General features: G+C 32.4%; 1 protein-coding gene across 12 annotated transcripts in view; it reads right to left on the reverse strand.

Moving 5' to 3' along the window:
- The window catches only part of Orp8 (Oxysterol-binding protein-related protein 8), a 298051-nt gene that overhangs the window by 48871 nt on the left and 221926 nt on the right, over nt 1-27254 (reverse strand). For 11 of the 12 annotated variants that reach the window (XM_085812018.1, XM_085812020.1, XM_085812025.1 and 8 more), the window contains 5 exons: nt 21493-21569; nt 14048-14107; nt 10382-10573; nt 10156-10278; nt 3245-3512 (listed from right to left, as the gene is read on the reverse strand). In XM_085812018.1, the coding sequence (XP_085668144.1) occupies nt 3245-3512; nt 10156-10278; nt 10382-10573; nt 14048-14107; nt 21493-21569 (720 nt within the window). Of the gene's footprint in view, nt 1-3244; nt 3513-10155; nt 10279-10381; nt 10574-14047; nt 14108-21492; nt 21570-23237; nt 23648-27254 lie in introns of those variants that run through there. The other variant, XM_085812028.1, reaches the window with a different exon arrangement.

The following is a 27254-nucleotide window of genomic DNA, read 5'->3' on the forward strand; positions in this document are numbered from 1 at the left end:
ACAACTGTAAGAAAGCTAGCTTACCATCACATGTAACAGCGAATTCATGCAATCGAAATCTTAGTAGACAACCAATAGTTTCAGGAAGAAGATTCGGGCCAGCTTCCAAGATATCGTTCAGAGAAGTCATTCCTGGAGCATGCGAGGAAGCATTAAACACAATTCTCCACTTAGTTTCAGAATGCGTTTTCTTTCTTATAGCATGATGAGGAAGGTAATATATTGGCTTCTCATTGGATTCATCTATGGAACAAACTTCAACATGCTGTTGTTCAATGTAATTCAGCATGCATTTGTCATATTGTGTCTTTAACACATCACTAGATGCAAGTCTTTTTTGAAGAGAATAAAATATGTTTTCTGCTATAATTTTATTTGTAGGCAAAGGTGTGACCAATGGTTTTCTAGGCAGAGCCACAATTCTTCGATTGTCTTCAGTGTTGTAACTTTTGTGAAATTCTGATAACATTTCTTCATCGCAAGTAGTCATTCTTCTTTTCTGGGCATCTTGTATTCCTATGGAGTCTAATTCCCAGAAGCGACGTACCTGATCATTTAAACAATCAGTTTTAACTTGCACACAAACTTGATGAACAGAAGTCTTCTCAGCAATTGAGTATTTGTTCTTGCTCCACTAAGAACCCATCTAAATACTAACAGTACCATAACAAAAGATTCTGAAAGGTTGATTGGAGCTTCTGAGGAAACAATTTGCCAATAATAATCACCACCAATAAGTATTTTTATGGGCAGTGAAGAGTCATCCGGTGGATCAGCAGTTCTCAATCTTTTCTTCTGAGCAAAGTGAACTATTTCTGGTGGAGCAGTAGGATGTGTAGTATAGGAATTGGAGCTTTCAAATGCGGAGATCAAAAATGCTTGGTTGCTCTACAAACTTGAAAGTGACAGTTGAACACATCTACGTTGTTCTTGTGAAGTAAAAGATTCAAATGCTTGAATTAAAAGTGAGGCAGAACTGACAACTCAAGTTTTTCAATGAGGTTTGTGTGAACAAAACTTGCTTGGCTACCACCATCTAAAATGCAGCGTGTTAATTTAGTAATGCCTGTGGGGACATTAACATACACACGAGCAGTTTGCAAATATGTGAAAATTGTTTTAGGAAAGGTTATGTGATTTACAGCACTGTTAGTTATCCGCAGTTGATTGTTTTTGACATAAGGACAAAGAGAAACATGATGCCTTTTCTTGCATTTAGTGCACCATGCAGTATTTTTTCTTGGGCAGTCTGAAACTCTATGACCACGGTTAGTACACAGAAAACAGCTTTAAGTTTCTGAACACGAGTATCGTAGTCTGTAAGCAGAGGCGTAGCTAGGGTTTTCAGTGCCCGGGGACAACTGAAGATTTTGCGCCTCTTTCTCTGTGCCAAGAACAGAAAGCATTTCATTCTAAAATTTCGTAACATCAATTTGGCGCCCCCTGAATGCTGCGCCCGGGGACAGATGTCCCCCCCTTGCCCCACCCTAGCTACGCCACTGTCTGTAACAGTTTCACAATATTGAGGACAATGTCCTGTAGTATCACAAAATGAACAAAATGGCGAAATTTTCTTACGTTTGTTTACTGTTTTGGAATTGATATTAAAATTTTCTACAGTGCACTTTACGGTGTGATCAGAAAAAGACGTACCTTTAACTCTTTGTGCTGCAACTACACCTTCCACTTCTTCTGCCAAGAGCTGTATCAATCTAGTAATATTACCTTCGTTTAGTTTTTCACGCTTGGCATAGATAATCCAGCAGCAACAAATATCATTGAGGAACGCACAAATAATTTTTGGCACTAGGATTCTACCGTATGCTTCAATATTTTCACCCAGAGCAGTTAAAGCTTGAATTCTTCTGTTACATTCTATGTAAAGGTCATTTAGATACGTAGGAGATGGGTCTTGAATAACATTTAAATGTTCTAAGTAATCTAAGTGTGATTGGAGAATTCAATCTTTATTTCCATATCTTTTCTCCAACAACTTTTCTGTTGTTTCATAGGTGTCTCCTATTATAATAATTCCATCAACAAGGCATTTAGCTAAATAATCTCTGAGGAAAACATGTTTATCAATAACAGAAAGTTGTAGATTGGCATCTATAGAAGATTTAAACTGTTCCCAAAAACATTGCCACTGTTCAATTTCTCCTGTAAATGATTGTAGTTTAACTGTTGGCAATTTAACTGTTGAGTCATAGACACTATAGTAGAAGGGTCGTCAAATGTCATCGGCAAATCATTGGTATCCATATTCGAAGCATTAACATTATTTGCAGTTGGCGATAATTTGTTCTGAATAATTTTTCATGCTTTGAAAATTGTGGATTCACCAGTATCTATGTAAGGGATGTCGCGGCACATAATGAATTGGAAGTTGATCTGTCAGCACTATCCTCATCTTCAGGGCAGATGTATTTATTTTATTTCGGCTTATAATTCCTTACTAAGTGTAGCATTTCATCTCGATGTACTCCATCTTTGATACGATTTAAATCAATTTCCTCGTCATTATAAATATCACGAATACACATCAAATGATTTCCTGGTTGCAATTTTCTAATTTCGACCATGCGTAATGTATGCTTTACGCATGCGCGCGTCGAAAGAAATGTTCAATAACGTAAACAAATAAATATTAAGCTTTTTTTGTAAATTTTGATACCTTTTAGATCATAATTGCTCTTTATTTCATAAATTACGGTTTCATATTTTTAATTGTATAATTTCTGCATGCCATTGTACCATATTTAAACTGATGATCTATAATTCAGAAAAAACCCTTATCCGTAATCGCCGAAGTCCCGACGAGTCCAGATTACGGACTTTATACTGTCAACACATTTTTCAGCTTGTTTACAAAAGAAAGGAATAGATTAGTTCTATGCCAATTTCGTTCAAATAATTCTAAATGCAGAAATGCCACTAAGGCATCCAATGCTTCAAGTACAGTGCATTTTACATTTTCAAAGCCATACAAACATATACTTCCATACAATTAAAATACTTTTAACTTTTCTAAAGCTATCTAGCTGCATTACATTGTTTTTGTTCAAATGCATGCAAGACTAATGTGAGTTTCTCTAAGTTATATCTATGTAAATATCTTGACTTTTATATAATAGATTTATTGGCTAGTTACAACAAAAACAGAATGCACAGAAATATAATAATAATGAATATCTAACACATAAAAATAAATCGTTATACAAATTTTAATCAGTAAGACTTTTACCATGATCCTGAAAGTGTTGTTCAGGGTCAACTTCCTTCCATGAAGGTAAGGGCTCTTGAGATGAACTACTACTGGGTAGCATTCCTTGAAGAAATGGGGGCGGCACTTCTTTCCCACTCATAGTCCTCATCAACAGTGATGAGCACCTCAATGCAAGCTCTAGGGCATCCATCCAGCATTTACCAGCTTGCTCTGAGGGTGCACGAAATATCAGATGTGCAACTGGTAATGGCTGAACTAGGGCACCAATAGTTTCACCTTTTGGACCCTGCACAATATAGACTTCATATTAAAATTGATATTGCTTTTTATCTTGTTTAATGAATATAAAATTGCCCAATTATTAAAAAAATCTAGAAATCACATACGTAAAAAAGAAATATTTATAAAATATATAACTATTTGCCATATTCTAAAAATCTGATGTATTTATTTTGAGTTACTATTATAGATGACAGAAGTATAATGATAGGTCGAAAAGCGCACATTTGTCTCATATAGCATCACAGCTGCATAAAACTGCTATTCTGAAGCTGTAGATTTTTGTTTTAATTTGAAAGAGTAGCATTTGGAACATAATATTTTAAAGTTGTTATTATTTTTAGTAATACTTTTTTAAGCTATCTGAATCAGCCATAATGCATATCAAAGCAATTTCAATTATGGATCTTTAAATAAAAATTTTACACTGAGAAGCAACTGGATGCAGAAATTAGAGCTTACATTTCATTTTATAAAATACTGACCTTACAAGGAATGTCTTCCACCTTTAAATTTTAAACAGGCTGATAGAAATATGGCTGTTTTATATATGAAATATGGCACCAAAATGAACAATACCGGTTAAAATTAGCTACCGAATTCCTACAGATGAATAAGAAAATTAACAAATACAAAGTTTTGGGATTGTCAAAAATTAATTTTAGAGAAGTCACAATGCAGCTGTCTACTGCTAGACATATTTACATTTTTTAAAATTGTCTGCTACAGTCATTCAGTTTTTGCCTCTACTCTTATATGTGTCCTAATATCACCAAATGTGGCAATATGTGTTCTGTGCTGGTTTTTGGTGCGATTATGTGTTGTATGGCAACCCTGTTGACATAGAAAAATCTTCTGCTGCAGTGGTTTAATTGCTCGTTGGTTCGTGTCCTGCATGTTTTGAAACGGCCTATGTTGCAATGATAGATGTGGTGGGAAGATTTTGGTCGTGTTATTTGAGATTGTGTGGAAAGTAAATTTAGTATTAAAAGGTACAATGTTGGAGTTGTTAATGAGTCTTTTGTTCCCGGGTGTGATTATGAGGATTGAAGTGTATTTCTGGAATTTCTGTGGGACTTTTAAAACGTAGTTAGAGCAGCTATGAGAACTCGTTCGAAGAAGGGCGTTCCTGATCGTTCTTGTGTGGATTTGCAGTCAAAGTATGTGGCTGTCAGCGAAGTTTAAGATTTGGATTGTGGTTTTGGTGTAGTAAGTTAATTTTGGAGGAAGTTTTTATTGTTACTTTCGAAATTTTGAATTTCAGAAAGACAGGTGATACAGCAAAATCGTGGCACTTTTGTTCAGAGACGTTGTGTGACTGGCAAAATTTTATTCCGGAATGCATTATGGTAAGTGCATTTTATTTTACTGCTTTTCTTTTGTAGAATGTTATGTTCATTGTTTTTTTACTATGAATTTCTGTTGTTATTGTTGTTTCTTGAATTGTTTGTAATTTAGTTTATTTGGTTGATTTGTGCGCAATGCCTAGATTGTGCAATTTGTAGATATTTTTTAAAGTTTAAACAGAATGCTGTGTACATGGTATTCTTTGAAATTTATTGTTGTTATGTAAATTTATTCAACCGAGGTGTGCCTAGTTCGTATATTCCTTCAATGCCTAGAATATGCAATTTGTACATGTTTTTGAAGTTAAAACATATTGCTGTGTACATGGATTCTTGTCAAATATTTTTAGCTTAAACTGTGTCTTCAAAACGTGGTTTTTGGAGACATTTTAAGCTTAAAATTTGAAATGTAGACAAAAAATTGAGGTAGTAATATGGCAGCGTGGAGTTTCTCACCAAAAATGTTTGGCGAGAAATTTGGCAACCTGAGGGCGCATATAAGAGTAGTTCCCAGTTTTTTTTATTTGTATTATGTTCTACATGGTACGAATAATTTAGTTTTTTTTTTTTTTTTTTTTGAATTGGTTTGCTTTCTCAGTAAAGTTTTACTGAAAATACTTCCTCAGTTTTCATTTAATCTACAACCTGCATTCGAAGTTACCCAATTCTTTATACCTTATTTACATTAATGACTGTTTATTTGTTACTTACTATTCTAACATAAAAGCAGACTGAAATTATATATTTTTCGAACTTGTGAACTTCAATTTGGCAAATATAGTTGCTGCAAAATATACGTGTTCCCCCCCCCCATTACACTTCATTATACATTTAGCCCACAGTACTGACTTTGCATTTGAATCCAGGTACAACAGATAAATATCTAGGTAAAATGTTATTCTTTTTCTTTTAATTTTTTCATTGTTTATTTACAGTACTTCAGAAGCTATTAATTTTATCAATACATTATACATTTTCAAATGTATTTCATCCCCTGCCCTCCCACACAAATGAAAGTTCAAGATTGACAGATTTTTTCTATCACTTTTGTTTCCCTTGATGTAAAATAATGTTCTCAAAGTGGAGTTAATTACAACATTGCTTATATTCCTTAATTTAATTTGGCAACTATGAATATGCGAATTGTAAATAATATTACATGATTTACTGAAATACTATAACATCTCACATTGCCAGGAAATATTAAAAAAGCACATCACTGTTATCATGTAGTCCAATAAGACTTAACTTCACAGAAATACACAAATGTTTACACCTGTTCTTTTGGCATGTCTGGAAAGAGTGCAAGGAGGTGCTTCAAATTCTAATATCAAAGACTGTATGAGTAGATGGCTAAAACTTTTGCATGATGGAGGAAGTGGAACATGTTTAGGTTGTTGAGAAGGCATCAAACATGGTAAACGACTGGCAAGACAGACACAAGTCTGTACAGGCATAAAAGTAGGCAAAAGCTTCATACAAAGAATGTAAAAGCGATTTTAAGATTTATTCAGACAATCAGATAATAATCAAAAACATGCCACAACAGTCTCTCGGCAGGACTTAGAAGAGAAGGGCTAGCTCATAGCGCTTTTCCCCCTGAAGCAGAAAGTGAGAAGTGATGACGTAGCCATGATGACACTGAGCGCGCCAATATAATTCACAGCTTGGAAATTAACACTTTTGAACCAGCGTTTAAAATGAGCTGTGTGTGAAAGACAGCTATAATTTGGAAGAGGCAATGTTACTGTTTTATGCATTTTAGACTGAACCATTAAAAAATTTAATAATACTTACTCAATTTTAAAATAATAGATAAAATGTGCTACTCTTTTAACATAATGTTCCATGGTTTTTTTTATTTTTATTTGCAGGTTTTTTTTTTATTTAATGCACGTTTATTTCTAATCATTTCTTTATTTGCATGCTAACTGAGAGAATTTTTATACTGCTTCTAAGATAACTATAATAGCAGCTATTTAAATTTACTCAAAAAACAACTTTACATTGACATAGGTTTAAACATATATGACATATATGGCAACATTTCTGCTAACCTACGTTTGATTTTTTGCCTAATTGTAAATTTTACATCGTTTTAATTCTCTTCAGATTCAATATAATAGGTATTTTTTTAAATAATTTTGTAATTTATACTTATATCTATATTACAATTAAATAAATGTATATAAGATTGTTACCTTAATTTTGACAAAATAGCTTTATTCAGAGTACCTAAAACAGTTATTTAATTTTTCAAAAGTGCGAGTAAAGGAAGCAGGTCTTTTTATGCCAATTACTTTGATGTTTTATACTATTATATTTTATCTAGAATGCTAATCTAGCACAAAATCTAATCAATAATTAGTTACAAAGGATACAATAAGAATAACTTTAAGAAGTACTTAACAAAATTAGTTTGTTAAATACTTGTTATTCTTGTTGGTACTATTTTGGTACTATTCATAATACCGAAGATATTATCAATTAACTCATAGAAGTCAGATGCTTTCTGATTTTCTGTGGGTTAGAGTATACCTTTTGCGGTACTTTTTGAAAATAATGTTTTCTCTGGAGCGACTTTTTGTCTCTCGTTTCCCTTGACCATTAAATAATTTAGTTTTAGGTTGTGACACAATATGATTTCTTCTCAATCTCTATTTAAAACCTCTTTAATAATATCAAAATTTAAAACAGTTACATCTTCTAAAACAAATCCTCTATCTAAAACGCGGTTTCTCATTAATTTGAGGCAGAGCGCGAAATGAGACCTCTAATTAAAACAAACTGCACATTTTGAAAAAAACCAACTTAGTCCAGTTTAGAGTCATAGCAGAGTTTTCAATCTACGTATGTGCATTTCGTCAAAACTGAAAACGCATATTTTTCTACAGAATACAAATATTCGCCTTTTTCCTTCTTTAGAGTAAGAACATTACTTTGAATTCTTGGACTACACTAAAATTTAGAAAACACTAAAAAATAAAATAAACACCATTTCTTTAATTTGATAATACTAGGTAAAGCTATTCCAATTTTTTTCTTAATTTTTTTCTTTCCGAAAATCATAGCTTTAAGATGACAGAGCTCTTATGACAATGGAACGTGAAATATTTTCACTAGTCCATCTGATTTTTTTCTTCTTTTTCAGTAATGCATTAATCTGCGTCTTTATAAAAATAGGCTTTAGACATTTTTTCAAATTCTCCGATTTGTGCTCCCCCCCCCCAAATTTCGCTATTTGAGATTTTAATTTCTGATACCAATTTCTGTCTAGATGTCGTCCACCTTCTTTGTCGCTGAACAAACATTCTAAAATTTTTCTTTTCTCTATTTTTCAATACTTTAATACAATTTAATACAATTTTCTAAGGATATTATTTTGTTCTTCAAATTATCAATGCATTCTTGTTTATCCTTAAACATTCAGGATGATCTATATTTTCATTTGTGAGTTTTATTTCAAAATCATTAAAATTTGATTTATTATTGTCATCATCAATTTCGATTTATTATTGTCATCATAATTTATTTTCGGCACAGCATTCCATTTCAACAGTTTCTTTTTGTGGCTATCCAAACAAGCGATTTTTCATATCATCTTCATAAACACTGCATAGAAAATGTTCGCTGCAGATTTTTCCGCTCTTCACATTAATAGAATCTTCTCTTTGACATTTGTGTATCCATTCTTTCGTCAAAAGCAAACTCTCATTTGGATCCTTTGGTCCCATGAAATAAAATATCTCATCCTTTCATACTTCTGTAAGTGCTACGGCACGTTACTGCAGCGCAAAAAGCCATATTACGTAAACGATACTTTACAATATAGAATTTAAAATAAAAACTGACTAAAATTACATATATATAAATTATTTTAAATATATACATTATTAGAAAACAGATATATATATTATTAAAATTATTTTAAATATATACATTATTAGAAAACAGATATATATATTATTAAAATTAATTTGGGATATGTAACCTCTAGAAAATCGTCTCGCAGCTCAATGAAACTACTGTTTTAAACGCGAGAAATCAGGACAGGTGGCATCACAGTGACGTCAGATTATTGCCTGTTACGTCCCCCCATTAGGCTCGCGTCGGCGAGGAGTCGAACAAAGAAATGAGCTAGCCCTTCTATTTATCCCTGGTCTCTCAGGGCCATTATGGGAAAGATTGCTAAAAGAGATAGTCAGTTGACATTAGCTTAAACTGCAAAGGAATTCACTGAAGCACCAGAAATATGACTATCCAAATATACAATGAGTGATAGGCTGCATAAAAAAGGGCTGTATGCAAGAAAATTGATCATTGGTGTCTCACTAATTTGGGCTGCAAAATGCACCCAGTCTTAGTGGTGCAGAGATAACATGACTGGAGTACCACGGAATGGAACTGAATTCTCTTTACTTTGATTTCAGACAAACTGCATTCTAGAGGAAGCAAAACACACACAATAAGACTGAAAATGTCCATGAAAGATATCAGTGTAAAGGAGGTAGAATAATGGTGTTGACAAGCATAGTTTTGAATAACTGCACTGACCTACACATCTTTAAAAGTGCAACTATGAATGCTGAAATGTCCAAACATCAGGTTTTTGATCCTTATGTGAAGTTGTTTATAGATGCAATCAATAACAACTTCCTTATGACTAATGACAAAGCTCGACTCCATCCTGCTACACTAATGACCAATTATTTTGAGGGTGAAGGAATCCAGGGGATGGAATGGTCTGCATATTCTCCGAATTTAAATCTGAGAGAACAAGAATATGATACTCTATCTTTTTTGCTCAATGCACACCTTTCACCATTGCTAGATCATTCCCTTCTTTTTTCCAAAGCTCAAAAAATAAATATATTATCTAGCTTTGGATGGGTTTTTTTTAGCACATTTTCTAAATTAAACAAGAAAAAGTGTAGAAAATGTTAATAAATACGAAATGTAAATAAAAAAGTCAAGTTAATGAGTTCTTATATATAATGAGTATATATATATATAATGAGTTATCTCAATCCTTCCTAGTCAGGTAAAATACTGTACATAGACAGATATTAGGTTTGAAATTAATATGAAGCAATAATTCAACAATTACAGGTAAAACTGGTTGAAACCTTTATTACTATTTTAAGTCTTTATTATTAATCTTATAGAAATTCGCACACATAATTATACAAAAATCAGTATGAGAGGCAAAAAAATTTACAGTTTTTTTCCAAATTATTAAAAACAATAAATATGTGTATGCATTTGGGAACCAGGAAAGATCAAAGAAATAAATTTTTTGCATACCTTAGAAGCCCATATTGATTGTTCCAGAGGATGATAGAGTTTGAAACAAAAACCATCTTTTTTTGATGGCCTCTCTATTAATTCACAGGCATTTAATAACACAGTGCCAACCCATTGGCTGCTCTGAAAATTATTGAAACACACATATTACATACAAGGCTTATTATAGAATATAACAAATTAATGTATAAAAAATTTAAATCATAATGTACTTTATATTTATTACCTTGTGTGTTTTTGGACTTTTGTACAAAAGCAACAAACCAGGCTTTAAGACACACCATAATTTAGTCCATCCTTTTAAAGTTCCACGAACTTTTAACCAATCAGCAAGCACAATAATGGATGGATCTTTGAGTGTAGTAGATAATTCTTTAGCTACTCGCTTTTTTTCTCGGCGATAGTTCTTACGCTGTGCCTGCATATCACAAACATTATATTTTTTTTCCAAAGTAATTATTTTAAATCTAATTAATAAGTTACTATTTCAAATAAAATGGTTTCAATATAAAACTTTGTCTATAAAATATTTTAAGACAGTTGGAATTTTTAAATAATACTGTGTTAAAGAAAAGAGTCACACCGTGCACGGAAATGATAGAAATCAAAGTCTAACTGCTTTTAAGAATAACCATTTACTATAACAATTATATTAACTAAAAACACATTATTAAAATGAAATGTATGGATGTTTCTGTTATATATATATACATACATAGGTAAGATAAAAAATATGAAAAAAAAAACTTCTAATTTTAATTGGCTATAACCTCTTTTATTTTTTATTTAATTCGGGGACTTCCTCTCTCTGTCCTAAAAATAGCGCTATACGTCTAAACTGCATCATTCAAATTAATCATGCGATCTTACTTAACGCTTAATGTAGATGCCTCTTCTTCAATCACCAAACTGTAAGCCAAAACTTAAAACTGAAACTTTTGACTCCCTCCTTTCTTTCTCTGAAATGATACGTCACTTTTCACTTCAGCCTCTCTGTGGACTGCTTGGATGTAATTTTGCTGTGTTTGCTTCCTGTCACAACAGTTATAAAAAATGTAAATGTTCTTTAATAGGCACAAGTAGAGTGCCAAGTAAATTGTGGCCAGAAATGTGAATCTAAATAAAAAATGGAATTTATTCCGGTTTGACTGCTTCTTCTTCAAAATGGATGGATGCTCTAAGCATCAAATATCTACAGCATCAGTCTTTTTGCACATCTACATCTCAGTGTTCTTACATCATTCTTCTAAAACTGTGCTATCATTACATATATACAGTACAAAGTCTTTAATCCGGACTCGTTGGAACTTCAGCGATTCCGGTTTAGGCGTCTTTCCGAATTATAGATCATCAATTTAAATCTGGTAAGATGGCATGCAGAAATAATAAAATTAAAAATATGAAATCGTAATTTATGAAATAAAGAGCAATAAAGGGTATCAAAATAATAATAAAAAAAAGCTTAATATTTATTTCTTTACTTTATTAAACATTTCTTTCAATGTAAGTTGTTTAAGTTGCTTCGTTTTATGTGCTAATACTTTCTCTTTAATTCTATAAACAGACATAATTTCTTGTTCAGTTACAAAGTTCCGCTGTTGAAGTCCTGCAATTGCTGTGCCAATTATACCGACTAACTTGTCAATAGAAATTTTTCCGTTTTCACTAATCTCTCTGTCACTTTCTTCATGCCTTTATCCATTTTTGCAGCAATTCCACTTTTTGTTTGATGGACATCGAAACATGCTTTCGTTTTGCAGATCCTTTGGCAGCTCCAGAATCGGAAACTCTTTTTGACATAATCGAAAGTTTAAGCTTACTTTTTATAAAATTGCTCTAACAGTATACAAAAAATAATAAGCCGGATCCAATTAGAAGATTAAGGAACAACGCAATCTGCAACATTAACTGAAATAGATAATTAGATAATTTTAGCCAAGCTTATACCGTCCGTTATACATTAAACACATTATGTATTTACGCATGCGCAGAAAGTTTGCAGTTTTGAAGTCTGGATTATAGATCATTTTAGATTATGGACGTCCGGATTAAAGACTATGTACTGTATATAACACAGAAAATCAATATTGTATACAAATACCAAAGAAATTTAACACACCTGTTAAGAAAGAGTGCAAAAGTGACATATTATGTATATATGCAAGGTCAAAAATAAGAAAACAAATTATTAATTTTAATTTTCAATAGATCCTTTATTCTTCATTTTAATTTAGTTATTTCTCTCTCTATTCTAAAACTAGTAATAACTTATTCTGGATTAATCCATTATAAGACTTTTACATAATGATGATGATGTAGCTAATTTCAAACCTAAACCAAATCTTTTCTCTTATTAAGCTTCAATACTGGATAACTAGAGTGCCAAATGATCACAAATTTCAACTGAAAGAAAAAAAAAAAAAAAAAAGAAAAAAAAAAGAAAACATTTAACGTGCCTCGGTTGTCAAGTTCGTTCTTCATTCATGGATTAACATCTCATATATATACACACAGAGAGGCATACAATAGATAGAGGAAACCCATACAGAAACAGACTCTGATTATCAGTCTAGAAATAAGGAAAGCAGTACATTAAATAGTTTCAAATGTAAAAATTTCAGCTCTTTCATGCAGCTGATAAAAATGGCTGACTTTACTCAAAGCATTTATCTTTCATCATGCAAGTTTAAGATAGAAATTAATGGTACTTTTTCGTTTTGCCGGCGCAAGCGATAAAGTCGCCAATAATGGTACAACCGATGCCAAACGGAATATTCTCGCTGGTAACCTTTTACTTTTACGCCTCATTTTTAAAACAAGTCGCAGCTTTTTCTTATCAGATTGATTGTTTCTTTCAATACTGGTATATAATTACATAGAATTTTTATCAGATAGTTCAGTTTTATGTCTAAGGCCATTTTCGGTAATTAAGTGAATTAGAATGCAATCACAGCGCTTTCCCGAAGGCGAAAATATAGAAAAGGTAAAGTCAAGGGTTAAATTCATCCATTCTAATGAGAATGCACTAGCGAAGTAAAGCACTGCAGTTTTATATAATTTCTGAGTAAGCTATTCATACGAATTGAAATATTTCTTGCATTTAAACTTTTGTTCCACATTAAGATTTAACTTGAAATTAATATAGATGATTACTGAGAGCATTAGATTTTTGTAGAGTAGTTTACATGAGATGAGATCGCTTGGGGTCACGTGATATGAACCGGCGAATCAGGATGTTGAACCATGTAACATAGTAAATTTTTAAATTAATGTCTTTTTACAAATTTATTGTCTTTATTTATTGGCTTTTTATAAAATTTTATGCAATATTAAAATGTTTATGCCTTCAAAAAACGAATTCTTAGAACTAACATTTTTTAAATATTTTTTATGTGTATACTGTATGTTGTCGCCAATAAAGTCTGCTTGGCGAGATTTGCACTGGCAAAACGGAAAAGTACCAAATTAATTTTCATGCAGATTTTATTACTTTATATGAAAGAAACTTTGCAGAAATAAGCAAAACTTTGGAAAATAAAGTCTGTCCTCATCTGAGAATGTGCATTCAATTAAGTTTGCAATTCGCAAATATAATTTAAGTAGCTTTATAATTCTTTAGCAGGAGAATAAAGCTGTAGAATACATCATTAAACAAATAATGCAGAATAAAATTTATCTGTATTAGAATAATAAAAGACACTCAAATGTTCATGATACTGTGAAATTTTAAACTGAATTTTTTGGCATATTAAAAAAATTCCAAGTAAATGAAAATGATACAGATATAAAATGGTCCCTCTCTTTTTTTTAATAACATGTATAAATAATATTTTAGTGCTAAAAGTACTAAATAACTCAAATTAATATAAAGCAAACTCAAATGGCATATTACCTTATAAGATTCTCTTTTATCAAATTTTGAAGCTGAGGTTTGTTCTGTAGCGACATCACCCTGAAAGTACATAAAATAAATATAAGAACAAAATCTAGCTTTTGTAAAAAATTGTAATTTCTTGCCAATGGCACCGAAATCTACATAGTTAGCCTTTGAGGTACAACTCTGATATACGCCCTAATTTCACCAAATGTGGCGATATGTATTCTGCGCTGGTTTTTGGTGCAATTGCGTGTTGTATGGCAACCCTGTTGAAAAATCTTTCGCTGGAGTTTGTTGGTTCGCGTCATGCTTTGTGTCTAAGAAGCTAGGGGGGAAAGATAAAATGGTGGATGTTGTTTAATCTGAAGGAAAAGGAAAAGGAAATATCGTTGTGGCCATCCTGTTGAGGGGCAGTGGGTATTTGGAGGTGTGTAAAGAGGGTCTGGGAGATTATTTTTAGTGGCCGTGCATGATAGAAGTAGGGATTTGTGATTATTTTTTATTTTATTTATTTGTGAACCATAGTATGAATTTTCTGGATAGTGTGTCTGGCTGTCATATAAATACGATAGTGATTACGTGGCGGCATGTTAAAGGCGGTATGAAATTGATATTTCTGCTGTACGAAAAAGCATTAATCCATGGTAAGTGCCTTTTATTTTATTCTTGTTCTTATTTTGTAGAATGTTATGTTCATTGTATTTTTAGTATGAATTTCTGTCGTTATTGTTGTTTTTTTGAATTGTTTGAAATTTATTTTAGTTATTTTATTGATTAGTGCATACCGTCTAAATTGTGCAATTCGTAGATGTTTTTTAAAGTTGAAACAGAATGCTGTATACATGGTATTCTTTGAAATTTATTGTTGTTATGTTAATTTATTAAAATGAGGTGTGTGTAATTTGTAGATTCGTTTGTTGCCTAAACTGTGCAATTTATAGTTTTTTTTTTTTTTTTTTTAAGTTGAAATAGGATGCTGTGTACATGGTATTCTTTGAAATTTATTGTTATGTTAATTTATTAAAGCGAGGTGTGCGTAGTTCGTAGATTCGTTCATTGCTTAGACTGTGCCATTCATAGATGTTTTTTTAAGTTAAAACATATCGCTGTGTACATAGACTCTTGTCAAATAATTTTGGTTAGAAACTTTAAGGTTTTGCTATCTAAATTTTTTGTTTTCGTTTCGAACTTTTAGCTTAAATTGTGTGTTCAAAACGTTGGAGTCATTTTAGGCTTAAAGTTCGAAATGTAGACAAAAAATTTAGATAGCAATATGGCAGCGTGGAGTTTCTCGCCAAATATATTTGGGGACTTGAGGGCGCATATCAGAGTAGTTCCGCCTTTGGTAATACAGTTTTAAAATGCACTTTTTTAAAAAATTGCGAAGTTATAAATTACTTCTTACAGGAAATTAATATAATTCAAGTAAATATACTTTTGTCACAAAAACAAATGAAAACATTTCAGTTATGAAATGTCAGAAGAACATCATAAAATAATAAGCTTTACAACATGCAGCTAAAAATGTTTCAGTTATGAAATATCAAAAAAATGCCATAAAATATCATAAAGTAATAAGCTTTAGAACATACAGCTTTATTTTATGAAACAAAAAATTCAGTATTTAGAAAGATCAACAAATAACTTATTCCTAGTACTTAATACAGTCAAAAGTCGTTAATTCGGACACCCATAATCCGGACCTCAAAAGCTACAAACTTTCTGCGCATGCGTCGCTTTGACGCATGTGCGTAAGACCTTTACGGCTGCGAATATGCGTGTGTGCATGCACAAAATACGTTTATGCATGCGCGTTTAATGTATAACAGATGGTATAAGCTAAGCTAAAATTATCTAATTCAGTTAATGTTGTGTTGTTCCTTAATCTTCGAATTGGATCCGGCTTATTATTTTTTGCAGACTGTTAGAGCAATGTTATAAAAGCAAGCTTGAACTTTCGATTATGTCAAATAGAATTTCCGATATATATTTACTAATATGTAAAGGATCTGCAAAGCGAAAGTATGTTTTGAAGTCCATTAAACAAAAATTGGAATTGCTGCAAAAAATGACCTAACCATTTCAAAATCTGTTTATCAATTTCACGCTGCTCTACGATGGAAGGGGGACGCCACGGCGCACAATGAATTGGAAGTTGATCTGTCAGCACTATCCTTATCTTCAGGGCAGATGTTTTCATTTTATTTGGCTTATAATTCCTTACTAAATGTAGTATTTCATCTCGATGTATTCCGTCTTTCATACGATTTAAATCAAATTCCTCTTCATTATAATTCACTTCCGATAGTGAAGAAAGTTACACAGAGGTTATTGAAAACAAAAAAATTTCGATTGACAAATTAGTCGGTATTCTCGACACATCAATAATAGGACTTAAACAACAGAACTTTGTAACTGAACAATAAATTATGTCTGTTTATAGAATTAAAGAGAAAGTATTATCACATAAAACGAAGCATCTTAAACAACTTACACTGAAAGAAATGTTTAATAAAGTAAACAAATAAATATTAAGCTTTTTTTTTTTTTTTTCTTTTGTAAATTTTGATACCTTTCAGATCATAATTGTTCTTTATTTCATAAATTATGGTTTCATATTTTTAATTTTATAATTTCTGCATGCCATCTTACCAGATTTAAACTGATGATGTATAATCCAGAAAAATCGATAATCCAGAATCGCCGAAGTCCCAAAGAGTCCGGATTAACGACTTTTGACTGTATAATAAATACATGCATACACATTTTACATGTTTCTATTTATTAAATAACTTTTCATCAGTTTAGTATTCCTACCAAATATTCTTTTTCTCATAACAATCATAGTTTTTGAAATTAAAATGTACTGCAGATTTCAAGGGGGAAGAGGGGATAAAGTCTCTTTTAGGTGATATACATACGTACACACATAAATTTATCCTATCTAACATCTGATAAAATGTGCCACAAAAAACTGAGTGTAAAACAAATATTTCAGATCTTTTAACAAAAGAAAATATACTAATAGAAAATATACTAAGTGCAGGCAATTTTGTAGGAAATGATTAATCATCGAGGGAATTTTGAATTTGAAGAAAATCATACACATCTCTGTTGTTACTGGTTTACATTTTTGTAAATATTTTAGTTTATACTGCTGATTTGGCGAATATGCAAAAGATAAATGATGCAAAGCTACATTTTGTTATTCTATTATTAAAAAAAAAAAGAATTGAAACCGTGCTTTTTTTTAATTAAAAAAAATTCTGCATCACAATGAAATTCATATTCAAACACGTTCCTAGAAAAAAAAAAATTCTCCATTAAAATAACAAAAACCTTGTTTAATCACAATTCACCAAACCTGAAACTGTGGTTCAGTTGATTCTGCACTCTGAATGATATCCTGTTTCAATACTGTAAAACCTTCAATTACAAGTACAAGTAAAATTGGTTATGAATGTTCTAAAAGATGAGCAAAAGTTTTAATAAATTAAAAGTTGGGGTTAATCTATACTTTGGGGTTCCCCTTAGATTATTGCCAAGCTATTGTTTCATTTATGGTAACCTGAGTATTTTATGTTTTGGAAATCCTATCATGACATGATTAGTTGTAATGCATGCGCACTGATTTTGATTGTTGGGAGAATATTTCTCAGGCTTATTTCTGTGTTGGATGTCAGTTAGGAAATGCATTGCTTATTTTGTGCTTTACACCATAAAACGGCTGCTGATGATAAGATTAATCTAAAGTTTCTGTATGATTTGGAAAGAAAACACTGATTGCCTGGTGTTAACTGAAAGCTTAAATGGCTTTGTTCACCTCTCAGTAAATCACGCAGTGACATTTAAGGATCTGGAACCTGGAGCTCATATCAACACTATCAAAGGTATGTGGGTGTAATGAAAGGAATTTTCAAAAGAAATGCCACCCATAGTCTGGCACTAAGGAGGACATATTTTATTCTTACTTTTATGAATTTATGTATTGGTGGTAATATACAGATTCTAGTTCAGATAATTTTAAACAGATTTTGGACACTGTTACAGAATTCTCTGCGACACACACCAAAGACACAGAAATTTCTAAATAAAGTAAGTTGATACTTCTGTTTTGTACTGTACGGATTACATAACATGTATTTCCATTTTTATGTTATTTCCTTGTTTTATTTTCATTTAAAATGCATTTTAATGAAATCCTAATTTTTTTTTTATGTTTTATTGCATTATATTTTGAACACCATTTTACTTGGAAGGGTCTTGCATGTAAACAGGTATGCAGCAAAAAAATTGCCAATTTTTGCCGAGGGGAGACCCTGAAATACATTTTTCCTGAAACTTGTTACATGTGCAAGATTTTGCAATATGAGTAATACATACAGTCAAAAATCGTTAATTTGGACACCCATAATCCAGAATGATCTATAATCCGGACCCCAAATCTACAAACTTTCTGCGCATGCGTCGCGTTGACGACTTTACGGCTACGCATATGCGTGTGCACATGTGCGTTTAATGTATAACATATGATATAAGCTAAAATTATCTAATTTCAGTTAATGTTGCAGATTGCGTTGTTCCTTAATCTTCAAATTGGATCTGGCTTATTATTTTTTGAAGACCGTTAGAGCAATTTTATAAAAGTAAGCTTGAACTTTTGATTATGCCAAATAGAATTTCCGATGCTGGAGCTCCCAAAGGATCTACAAAGCGAAAGTATGTTTCGATGTCCATAAACAAAAAGTGGAATTGCTGAAGAAAAAAAAAAAAACGCCGTGGCGCACAATGAATTGGAAGTTGATCTGTCAGCACTATTCTTATCTTCAGGGCAGATGTTTTATTTTATTTGGCTTATAATTCCTTACTAATGTAGTATTTCATCTCAACCGTACAATATCCTCAATGTAATCCGTACAGTACAACTTACATTGAAAGAAATGTTTAATAAAGTAAACAAATAAATATTAAGCTTTTTTTTTTTTGTAAATTTTTATACCCTTTAGTAGATAATAATTGTTCTTTATTTCATAAATTACGGTTTCATATTTTTAATTTTATAATTTCTGCATGCCATCTTACCAGATTTAAACTGATGATCTATAATCCAGAAAAATCGATAATGCGGAATCGCCGAAGTCCCGATGAGTTCGGATTAATTACTTTTGACTGTATATACTTTGCCTGCTGAGCTTCATATGATCATAACTGAGCAGATGGTGCTTCACTCTCTTGTCGGGAGATTTTGATGACAAAACTTATAATTTGTTTGAGTTTTCGGATGTAAATTTGAGAGTTTTTTTTATGAACAAGACTTGCAACATATCAATAAAATTATGTTCTTGGAAAAGGCTATGGAACTGGAAGTGAATGAAGATGACATTTAAGAGTTGGAGGAACAATAAGGCCAGAAGCTGACCATCAACTGATAAATCTGTGTCGCCAGCAAGAGTTTCAGAACATTTCATTCAATAAAGGGGAAAGATGGAACAATTCATAAAATGGAATTCTAGCATCACGTAAAATATAAAAAGAGTACAAAATTTTGTCACACAACCTGTATAAGAATATAACAGTGCATGTGATGTATCTGTTTATGACATATGTCAAATTTCTGTGAAATGCTCAAAAGAAGTCAGAAACAAGTGTCATTGGACAAGCCTTATGTTAAAGTCATACAGAAAAGAAATGATTCAGTGAGCGGCTAAATGACACTGTTTTTGTTAGCTTTAATTTTCTTTAAGTGTAAGGTGCAATTAGTAAAGTTAAATCACTAGCAACCTTAACAATTCAGCTGCTGGTGGGATCAAACTAATGAAGAGGAAAGAAAGGCAAGTAAAAACAGGTATGCATACCAAGTGTAAAAAAACAACAACAAAGGAATACTATAGGGTAAAGCATTAAACTCGATTACATATTTAAATGATACAAATTAAGGAATTGGGCAAAATTCTCTTCCAGGGAAGTGTATGAATATCCAATGCTATTTATTTGTTTGAATGCGACATATCGCAAACAGGGTTATCTGCTCAAAGGGAGTGACACTTTTTTAAGGAACTTTCTAAGATTTGGTTTATTTGTTTACGGCAAAGCACTCATGGGCCATCTGCCTAAGGGAAGAATGCCTTCATAGAGGGCTTTCTAAGGAAAAATTGACTCATATTAACAAATTACACATGGGAAAAACCACAAAAATGCCCATACAGCCAACCTGTTCACAGGATTCGAACCTCAGATAAAACTACCAGTGTTCAATCACTCGTGGGCTGTAGGACTTTCTAAGGAAAACTGCATTGTATTGCTCAATGAAAGGGTCTGTTAATATATAAGATACAAGAAATTTTATTTTAGTATGTTATATTTTTTATTTAATATTTATAATTAGATACGAAATTCTGCCTTCTCTTTTTATTTTACACTGTTGATACTTATAGTAAAGCCTTTTAAAGTATTTATAATGTAGATCTTTAATATAATATAAAAGGTACTTTTCCGTTTAGACGGCGCAGGCAATAAAGTCGCAAATTAAGGTACAACTGATGCCAAACGGAATATACTCAATGGTAACCTTTTACACCTCATTTTCAAAACAAGTCGCAACTTTCTTTCAATACTGGCATACAATTACATAGGATTTTTACCAGATAGTTCAATTTATGCCATTCGCGGTAATTAAGTCAATTAGGATGCAATCACACCGCTTACCCGAAGCCGAAATTATAGCAAAGTCAAGGGTTAAATTCATTAATTCTAATGAGAATGCACTAGTGAATTAAAACACTGCGGTTTTACATAATTATTTAGTAAGCTATTCGTATGAATTGAAGTAATGTTTGCATTTTAACTTTTATTCCAAATTAAGATTTATTTGAAATCAATGTAGATAATTACCGAAAGAATTAGATTTTTAGAGCATAGTTTAAGTGAGATGAGATCACTTGGGGTCACGTGATATGAACCGGCAAATCAGGATGTTGAACAATGAAAGCATAGTAAATTCTTAAATTAATGTCTTTTTATAAACTTATTGTCTTGTTTATTCCGTTTTTTTTATAAATTTATTGGATTTTTACAAAATTTTAAACGATATTAAAATGTTTATGCCTTTAAAATAAAAAAATCTTAGACCTAACATTTCTTAACATCAGTAAAAGTAGGCGGCCAGTGCAACTCTGATTAAAAATCTAGTTATAACCACGTGCAGTGCTGATAAGCACCACGTGTTTCTGTGATTCCTATTTTCTTCTTTCTATGTATTTCTTTCTCCTGATGAGGAGGGACCTTTAGCTGCCCTCGAAATCGATTGAGTGTTTCATTATACCTACGCTAAATATAAGGTTGTTTTTTACGATTTTGATTTCTTAACATATTTTATGTGCATACTGTATGTTGTCGCCAATAAAGTCTGCTTGACGAGATTTGTGCATGCGAAAAGGAAAAGTACCGAAATAAATACAAACCTTAGGAGATGTACTTGGTGTACTGGAAACCTCCGAAAATCGAGGAGTCATTTGCTGTTCCTCAGTTAAATCATGACCTAATGAGGGAAAAAATAGACAAATGAAATAAAAAAATTTACAACATAGATCAGTTTTATTTTCTAAAATATAATACTAACTATAACTTACTAAACCACCTTCAGATGATCACGTCTTCTTAGTATTTCTTAGAACAAAAACACTGATATTGAACTTCCCCACAATTAAGCAATTATTTTCACATAATATAAAAATCAAAGAAATAATATGTTTTAATCAATGTAAAACTGATAATTATTTACACAGGTAATTAACTGAAATGTTACACTAAAATCCACTGGCTGAAATATCTGGTTTAAGATGATATTGAACATTTTGAACCTAGATTAATAATGGCGAACCACACAATAAACTTAAAAAAGCTTAATCTTAATATTTGAAGTTCAAATAAATAATTTCACAATTCCCTAATAATAATCACCATATAAATCAACAATCCTCATGACATATATATGTTTAATAATAACAGGTGTAATTATGCAGATAAAATCCAAATTACAATAATAACAAAATGAAAAACAGCAATTCAAAGCAAATGCCTGATTTCAAGTAAGGGTGGGTGTTGTGCATTTTGTTGCCTAGTGCCTCCGAAATTTTACACCTCTAAATTCTGCCACTGTGGCATTGTGTCTGCTCTCAGGTAAAAATATAACACATAGTTTTGATAAAAGAAAGCGAGGACAGTAACAAAATTCCGTATTACAACATAAGAAAAAAGTATTATAACTATAAAACTAATCATTCATATTGCTCTCTCTATTTTGCTTGACACAAAAGAGAATGCCTAATTTATTTTGACATACTGTCTCACAAAACAGTTAAGCTTTCAAGATTTTAATGACTAATCTGAATAATCATTACATATAAAAACATCACAAGTAATATTATACAAATCAAACTTTCTCTGTATGTCATCATTAAAAAAAGTTCTGCAAAAAAGTTCATTTTTCTATACAGCTATAATATTTTTAATTATGAAACTTGAATCCTTAAACTCCAACTGCAAAATATATTACATGCTACAATATCTGTATATAGCAAAAATATATTTAAAGTTTGTTATTTTTAGTTTTCCAATACAAAATTTTTATTTTTTAAACACAAAGAATACAGCAGTAGAGGTAAATGTTTAAAGGGACTAATTCTAAATTCAAAATAAGAATTTAGGGACAATTATTTAAGCATAATCCAAAGTTACTTATAATTCCTTTTAATCACCTTATCTATTAAACATGTAAACAACTCACTACAACCACCTTCAGATGATCACGTCTTCTTAGTATTTCTTAGAACAAAAACACTGATATTGAACTTCCCCACAATTAAGCAATTATTTTCACATAATATAAAAATCAAAGAAATAATATGTTTTAATCAATGTAAAACTGATAATTATTTACACAGGTAATTAACTGAAATGTTACACTAAAATTTACTACATTAAAATTATACAGAAACATTCAAACGCATACAATATATTATTATCGCTTATCCCGCCAAGTCAACTTCGAAACTTTCATAAACTTAAAATATACAATACAAGGAATTAGTTCTTTACAATTTAAAAAGAGTATAACAAACATGCGATATACGAGTAGCACAATCAAAACAGTATTAACAGAAACGGAACCACAAATTATGCAGACTTTGTATTGACATTCACTCACCGAATGAAGTTGGTGTTACTGCCATCAAAAAAACAAGAAGCTACGCTGAGTACTCAATAATTTGTTTAGCAAGTAACAGCAGTATCATTTGCACTAAACTTCGGTTGAAAGGTTTGTGATGCACTTTACCTCCCATAATGGTCTGTTTTACAAAAATACGAATTACACACAATGCGAAATCGAACACATTGTAAAAGGCGGGCCGAAGTAACTTTCACCCTTCTTTTCCGGCTTTCCCGTGAAAACTAAACTGCAGGCGAGCCGAATGACGTAAGAGCGCACACGGGGAGCTCCTCGCTTTCCACCAATGCCGAAAGGATTTGGCTCGTTTGCGCTACACTCTTGCGTGATTTGGCAACGATGGTCGCTATGGAAACATCCCAAAAAATGCGGTTTCGTCGCGCTCCCCTCAGTAGCATCCGTCCATCCATCCCCACATCCTGTAAGCAAAAGAGAGGTCCCAGCAGCAAACAGCTCCTGGACAATCTACCCAACATCCTTACCATTTTTATCGCCCTCCTCAAGTGGGAAGTGGGGGCAAGAATATTTTTAGGAAGCAGGCGAAAATGAGTTTCCGTATTTTTATTCGACCGCGTCGGAATGGTGAGAAAATGATTGATCCTCCGGTCAGCGGCTGGAAAAAGGTGAAAAATGGAATAACTGAGATAAAATTTTTGCTTCTTTATCAGGAAATATATCAGAAAATTCTGAATTCCAGATTTTGGTGGTACTTTGAATCAGTCTTCTCAACTTTTCGTAATGTTTATTTGCATTATTTATAAGTGTATTGTTAAATATAACACTACATAAAAATGAAGAACTTTATATACAAACATACATATAATATAAAAGCCTTTTTTCATTATCCGTTTAACTTCTCTGATTCTCTCAAACAAATAGTTCGTTTCAAAATTTCCCAATGTGAGGTTACATTTACGGCTGAATCTAACTTGAAAAGTGAGTACGCGCGTCTAACGTTAACATTCGGAAAGGAACGGAAGGTTATATATCAACATATCATATCTACTATTCTGTTTTATAAAAATTTTCTTCAATATCAATCATTTAGTTTCTCTTCCAATATGCCATTTTTCTCAAAGAAACTTAAATCTATACTGAAGAAAGTTTCAGAGCTTTACAACGAATTTGAACATCAGACATTATTTTAAATAAAGTAAAAAAGTTTCGTACACAGATCTTTATGCATACGTACGCTGAGAAGAGAAAATTCGATCTTCGGAAGGAAATGCGCAGTGTAACTACTGTATGATCTGATCTTTTAACGTCTAGAAGAAAAAAGTAACAAACAAAAAATTAAAGCAAGCAAAATCTCATTTCATAATTTGACGGAAATATGCGTATCTTACAAGCTACTATATGGCCTGAGATTCTGGAGTGTTTTTAAATCTCATCAGGTGATAATGGCCCAAAGGTTAAAAAAACACTGATTAATATTCTCTTCAGAAACTGGCCTTGCTGAATAAACTTTTCATAACGCATGAAGGCCACTAAAAAGTAAAGTATATCCCAGAAAGAAGTGATGAAAAAGAACAACACACATGTGATATCAATGTGCTTATTGCACTGCGATTTACATAGCTTAGGTCAAGAAGTTTGGCGTGGAGAGGATTCGATCTCTTTAAATTTGCGTGCCGAATTACAATGTGACTAGATGATATCTAGGTCTATCAGATATAGTCCGAGCTACAAATGGCAGTAACATAGAGGTGTATTAAAACTTTTTGAATTCTACTTTACAGCTGTACATAAACCCTAATGCTGTAAACACATTAACTTTGCATCACTCTTTCCCGAACAACTTATACAACTACTCGATCAGTTACTTGATTTAGTAGTATAATGCAGCGCTTCTCAAACTTTGGTTCCCAAACCTGCCAAGTGGCACTCTCATATATTTTTTTGGGGAGGGGGGAGTCAAACTAACTGCGTACATTGCATTATACCAGAAAATCTCAGAGTCTGAAAATTAATACGTGACAATCGTCTATCACTTCTTGTCCCAAGACTGCCATTTTATGAATTTTATTACTGGCTGTCTATCGGAGTTCACAGTCTAGTTCTTACAAGAGGGATTTCAAGCTCTATGACTGCAGTGCTTCTCGTTTCTTCGTTTGCTGCACACCTGGCGCAGCTGTGCTCATTACAAGTAGAAAAGGAATGTAATGAACTGTGCATTTGTGCTTTAAAAATTATAGTTAATTTACTTCTCTTGGGTTGTTCGGAAAGTAATTTAGTTTTTTCCCAACAGAGGGCTTAATTGTATTTTTTCCACAGCCAACTTCACACTTAAGTGACCAGCGCGTTGCGCAGCTGCACCACTCCGGGATTCGATTCCCGAGCTGGGCAAGGTTGATTCAGCCTTTCATACCTTGAGTAGGTAGAAAGAATTACTACCAAGTCCGCTTGGGACTAATCAACGGGGGTCCTGCGACAAGTTGATCACTTGCCCAGGGCATATGCTGATGCACTCCGGGGCTCGAGGTCAAGAAAGCAGATTTCGGGGCACTGCAGGCTGTGGTTCCCTAGGGTTGTTGCGCCACTGAGTTTAGTTTAGTTTTTTAAGCCGCATAGTCATTAGATATTTTGACAGCTGATATAACAAGGCTTGTTTGTGAAAAAGTTCGATTGATTCTACGCAGTAGTTTTTGGATGGTGCCCTTTCAAATATGGAAAGTGAAAAGCAGAGTTTTTGTCATAATGTAAAAATGCTGTTCAAGCAAGAAAAAATTTATCCGATGTGTATGGAGAAGACGTATTGACAGACGCTAGTGCTAAAACTGGTTTTCAAAATTTCGATCCAGCTATTTTGTTTTTGAAGATGCACCACGTTTTGGAAGGTCAGTTGAAACTGATACAGAGCTTAAGAACATGAGGAACCCTTGAGTGGAGCTCTGAGATTAAACCTAGGCGTTTCAAATGACCATAAACAGTCGAATTCGTTAAATTTAATCTCTCAGCAATCTTACGAGTTGTTATTCGCTGGTTTGTATCAATTAATGCCTTTATTGTGTTTTCATCCGCTTCAACTGGCCTTCCAGAAAATGCTGCATCTTCAAGATCAAAACTGCCGGATCGGGATTTTGCAAACCAGTTTTGGCAGTGGCATTCTGTCAATACATCTTTTCTGTACACTAATAGGATATTTTTTTTTTAGCTTGAACAGCATTTTTTACCTTTTCGAAAGAAAAAAGTAAAATATGCCAAAAATGCTGCTTTTCATTTTCATTTTTGAATGGGCACCGATCAAAAACTACTGCGTAGAATCAATCGAATGTTTTCACAAACAAGGATTGCTATAACAGCTGTTAAAATACACCGTGTTTCAAAAAGAATATACGTATTACAAAGTGTTATTTTGTCCAAACTATCGATCACTGGGTTTCGGCTCGGCTATTGGCGAAACGAATACATAGTCTAGTTTATATTAATAGCCGCTAGATGTCAGTTGTCTTCTGTTTTGCGTGGTAACCGTCACATGTTTAAAATGACTACTCCGCAGCAAAAATCATCTTGTATTCTCGAGTTTGACACTCTGTGACTTCTTTCTGCGGAGTTTGATTAAAGACAACGTTTATGTACCACCACTCCCACAGAACCTGGAAGAGGTGAAGAACCGGATCCGTACTTTCATAACATCAGTGACGACGGACATGCTTGCCCGAGTATGGGAGGAATTTGAGTATCGATGGGATATTGTTCGTGTCGCTGGAGAAGAACATATTGAACATCTGTAATCTGAACGTGTGTAAAGTTTCATATCCGTATGTCATACAGTTTAATAAACATGTGCATTTGAAATAAGTATATTCTTTTTGAAACACGCTGTATATAACGATTATGCGGCTTAAGTGTGAAGTTGGCAATGAAAAAAAAATACAATTAAGCCCTCTGTTAGATAAAACGAAATTACTTTCCGAACAACCTAATACATATCTATGGGAAAAAAAAAAAAAAAAAAAATTCCCGATGAGTTCGGATTAATTACTTTTGACTGTA

Source organism: Stegodyphus dumicola, chromosome 2 (genome assembly GCF_044657685.1).
Source record: "Stegodyphus dumicola isolate Sdum_Otavi_A_Nest chromosome 2, ASM4465768v1".
In the NCBI taxonomy this organism is placed as follows: Eukaryota; Metazoa; Arthropoda; class Arachnida; order Araneae; family Eresidae; genus Stegodyphus; species Stegodyphus dumicola.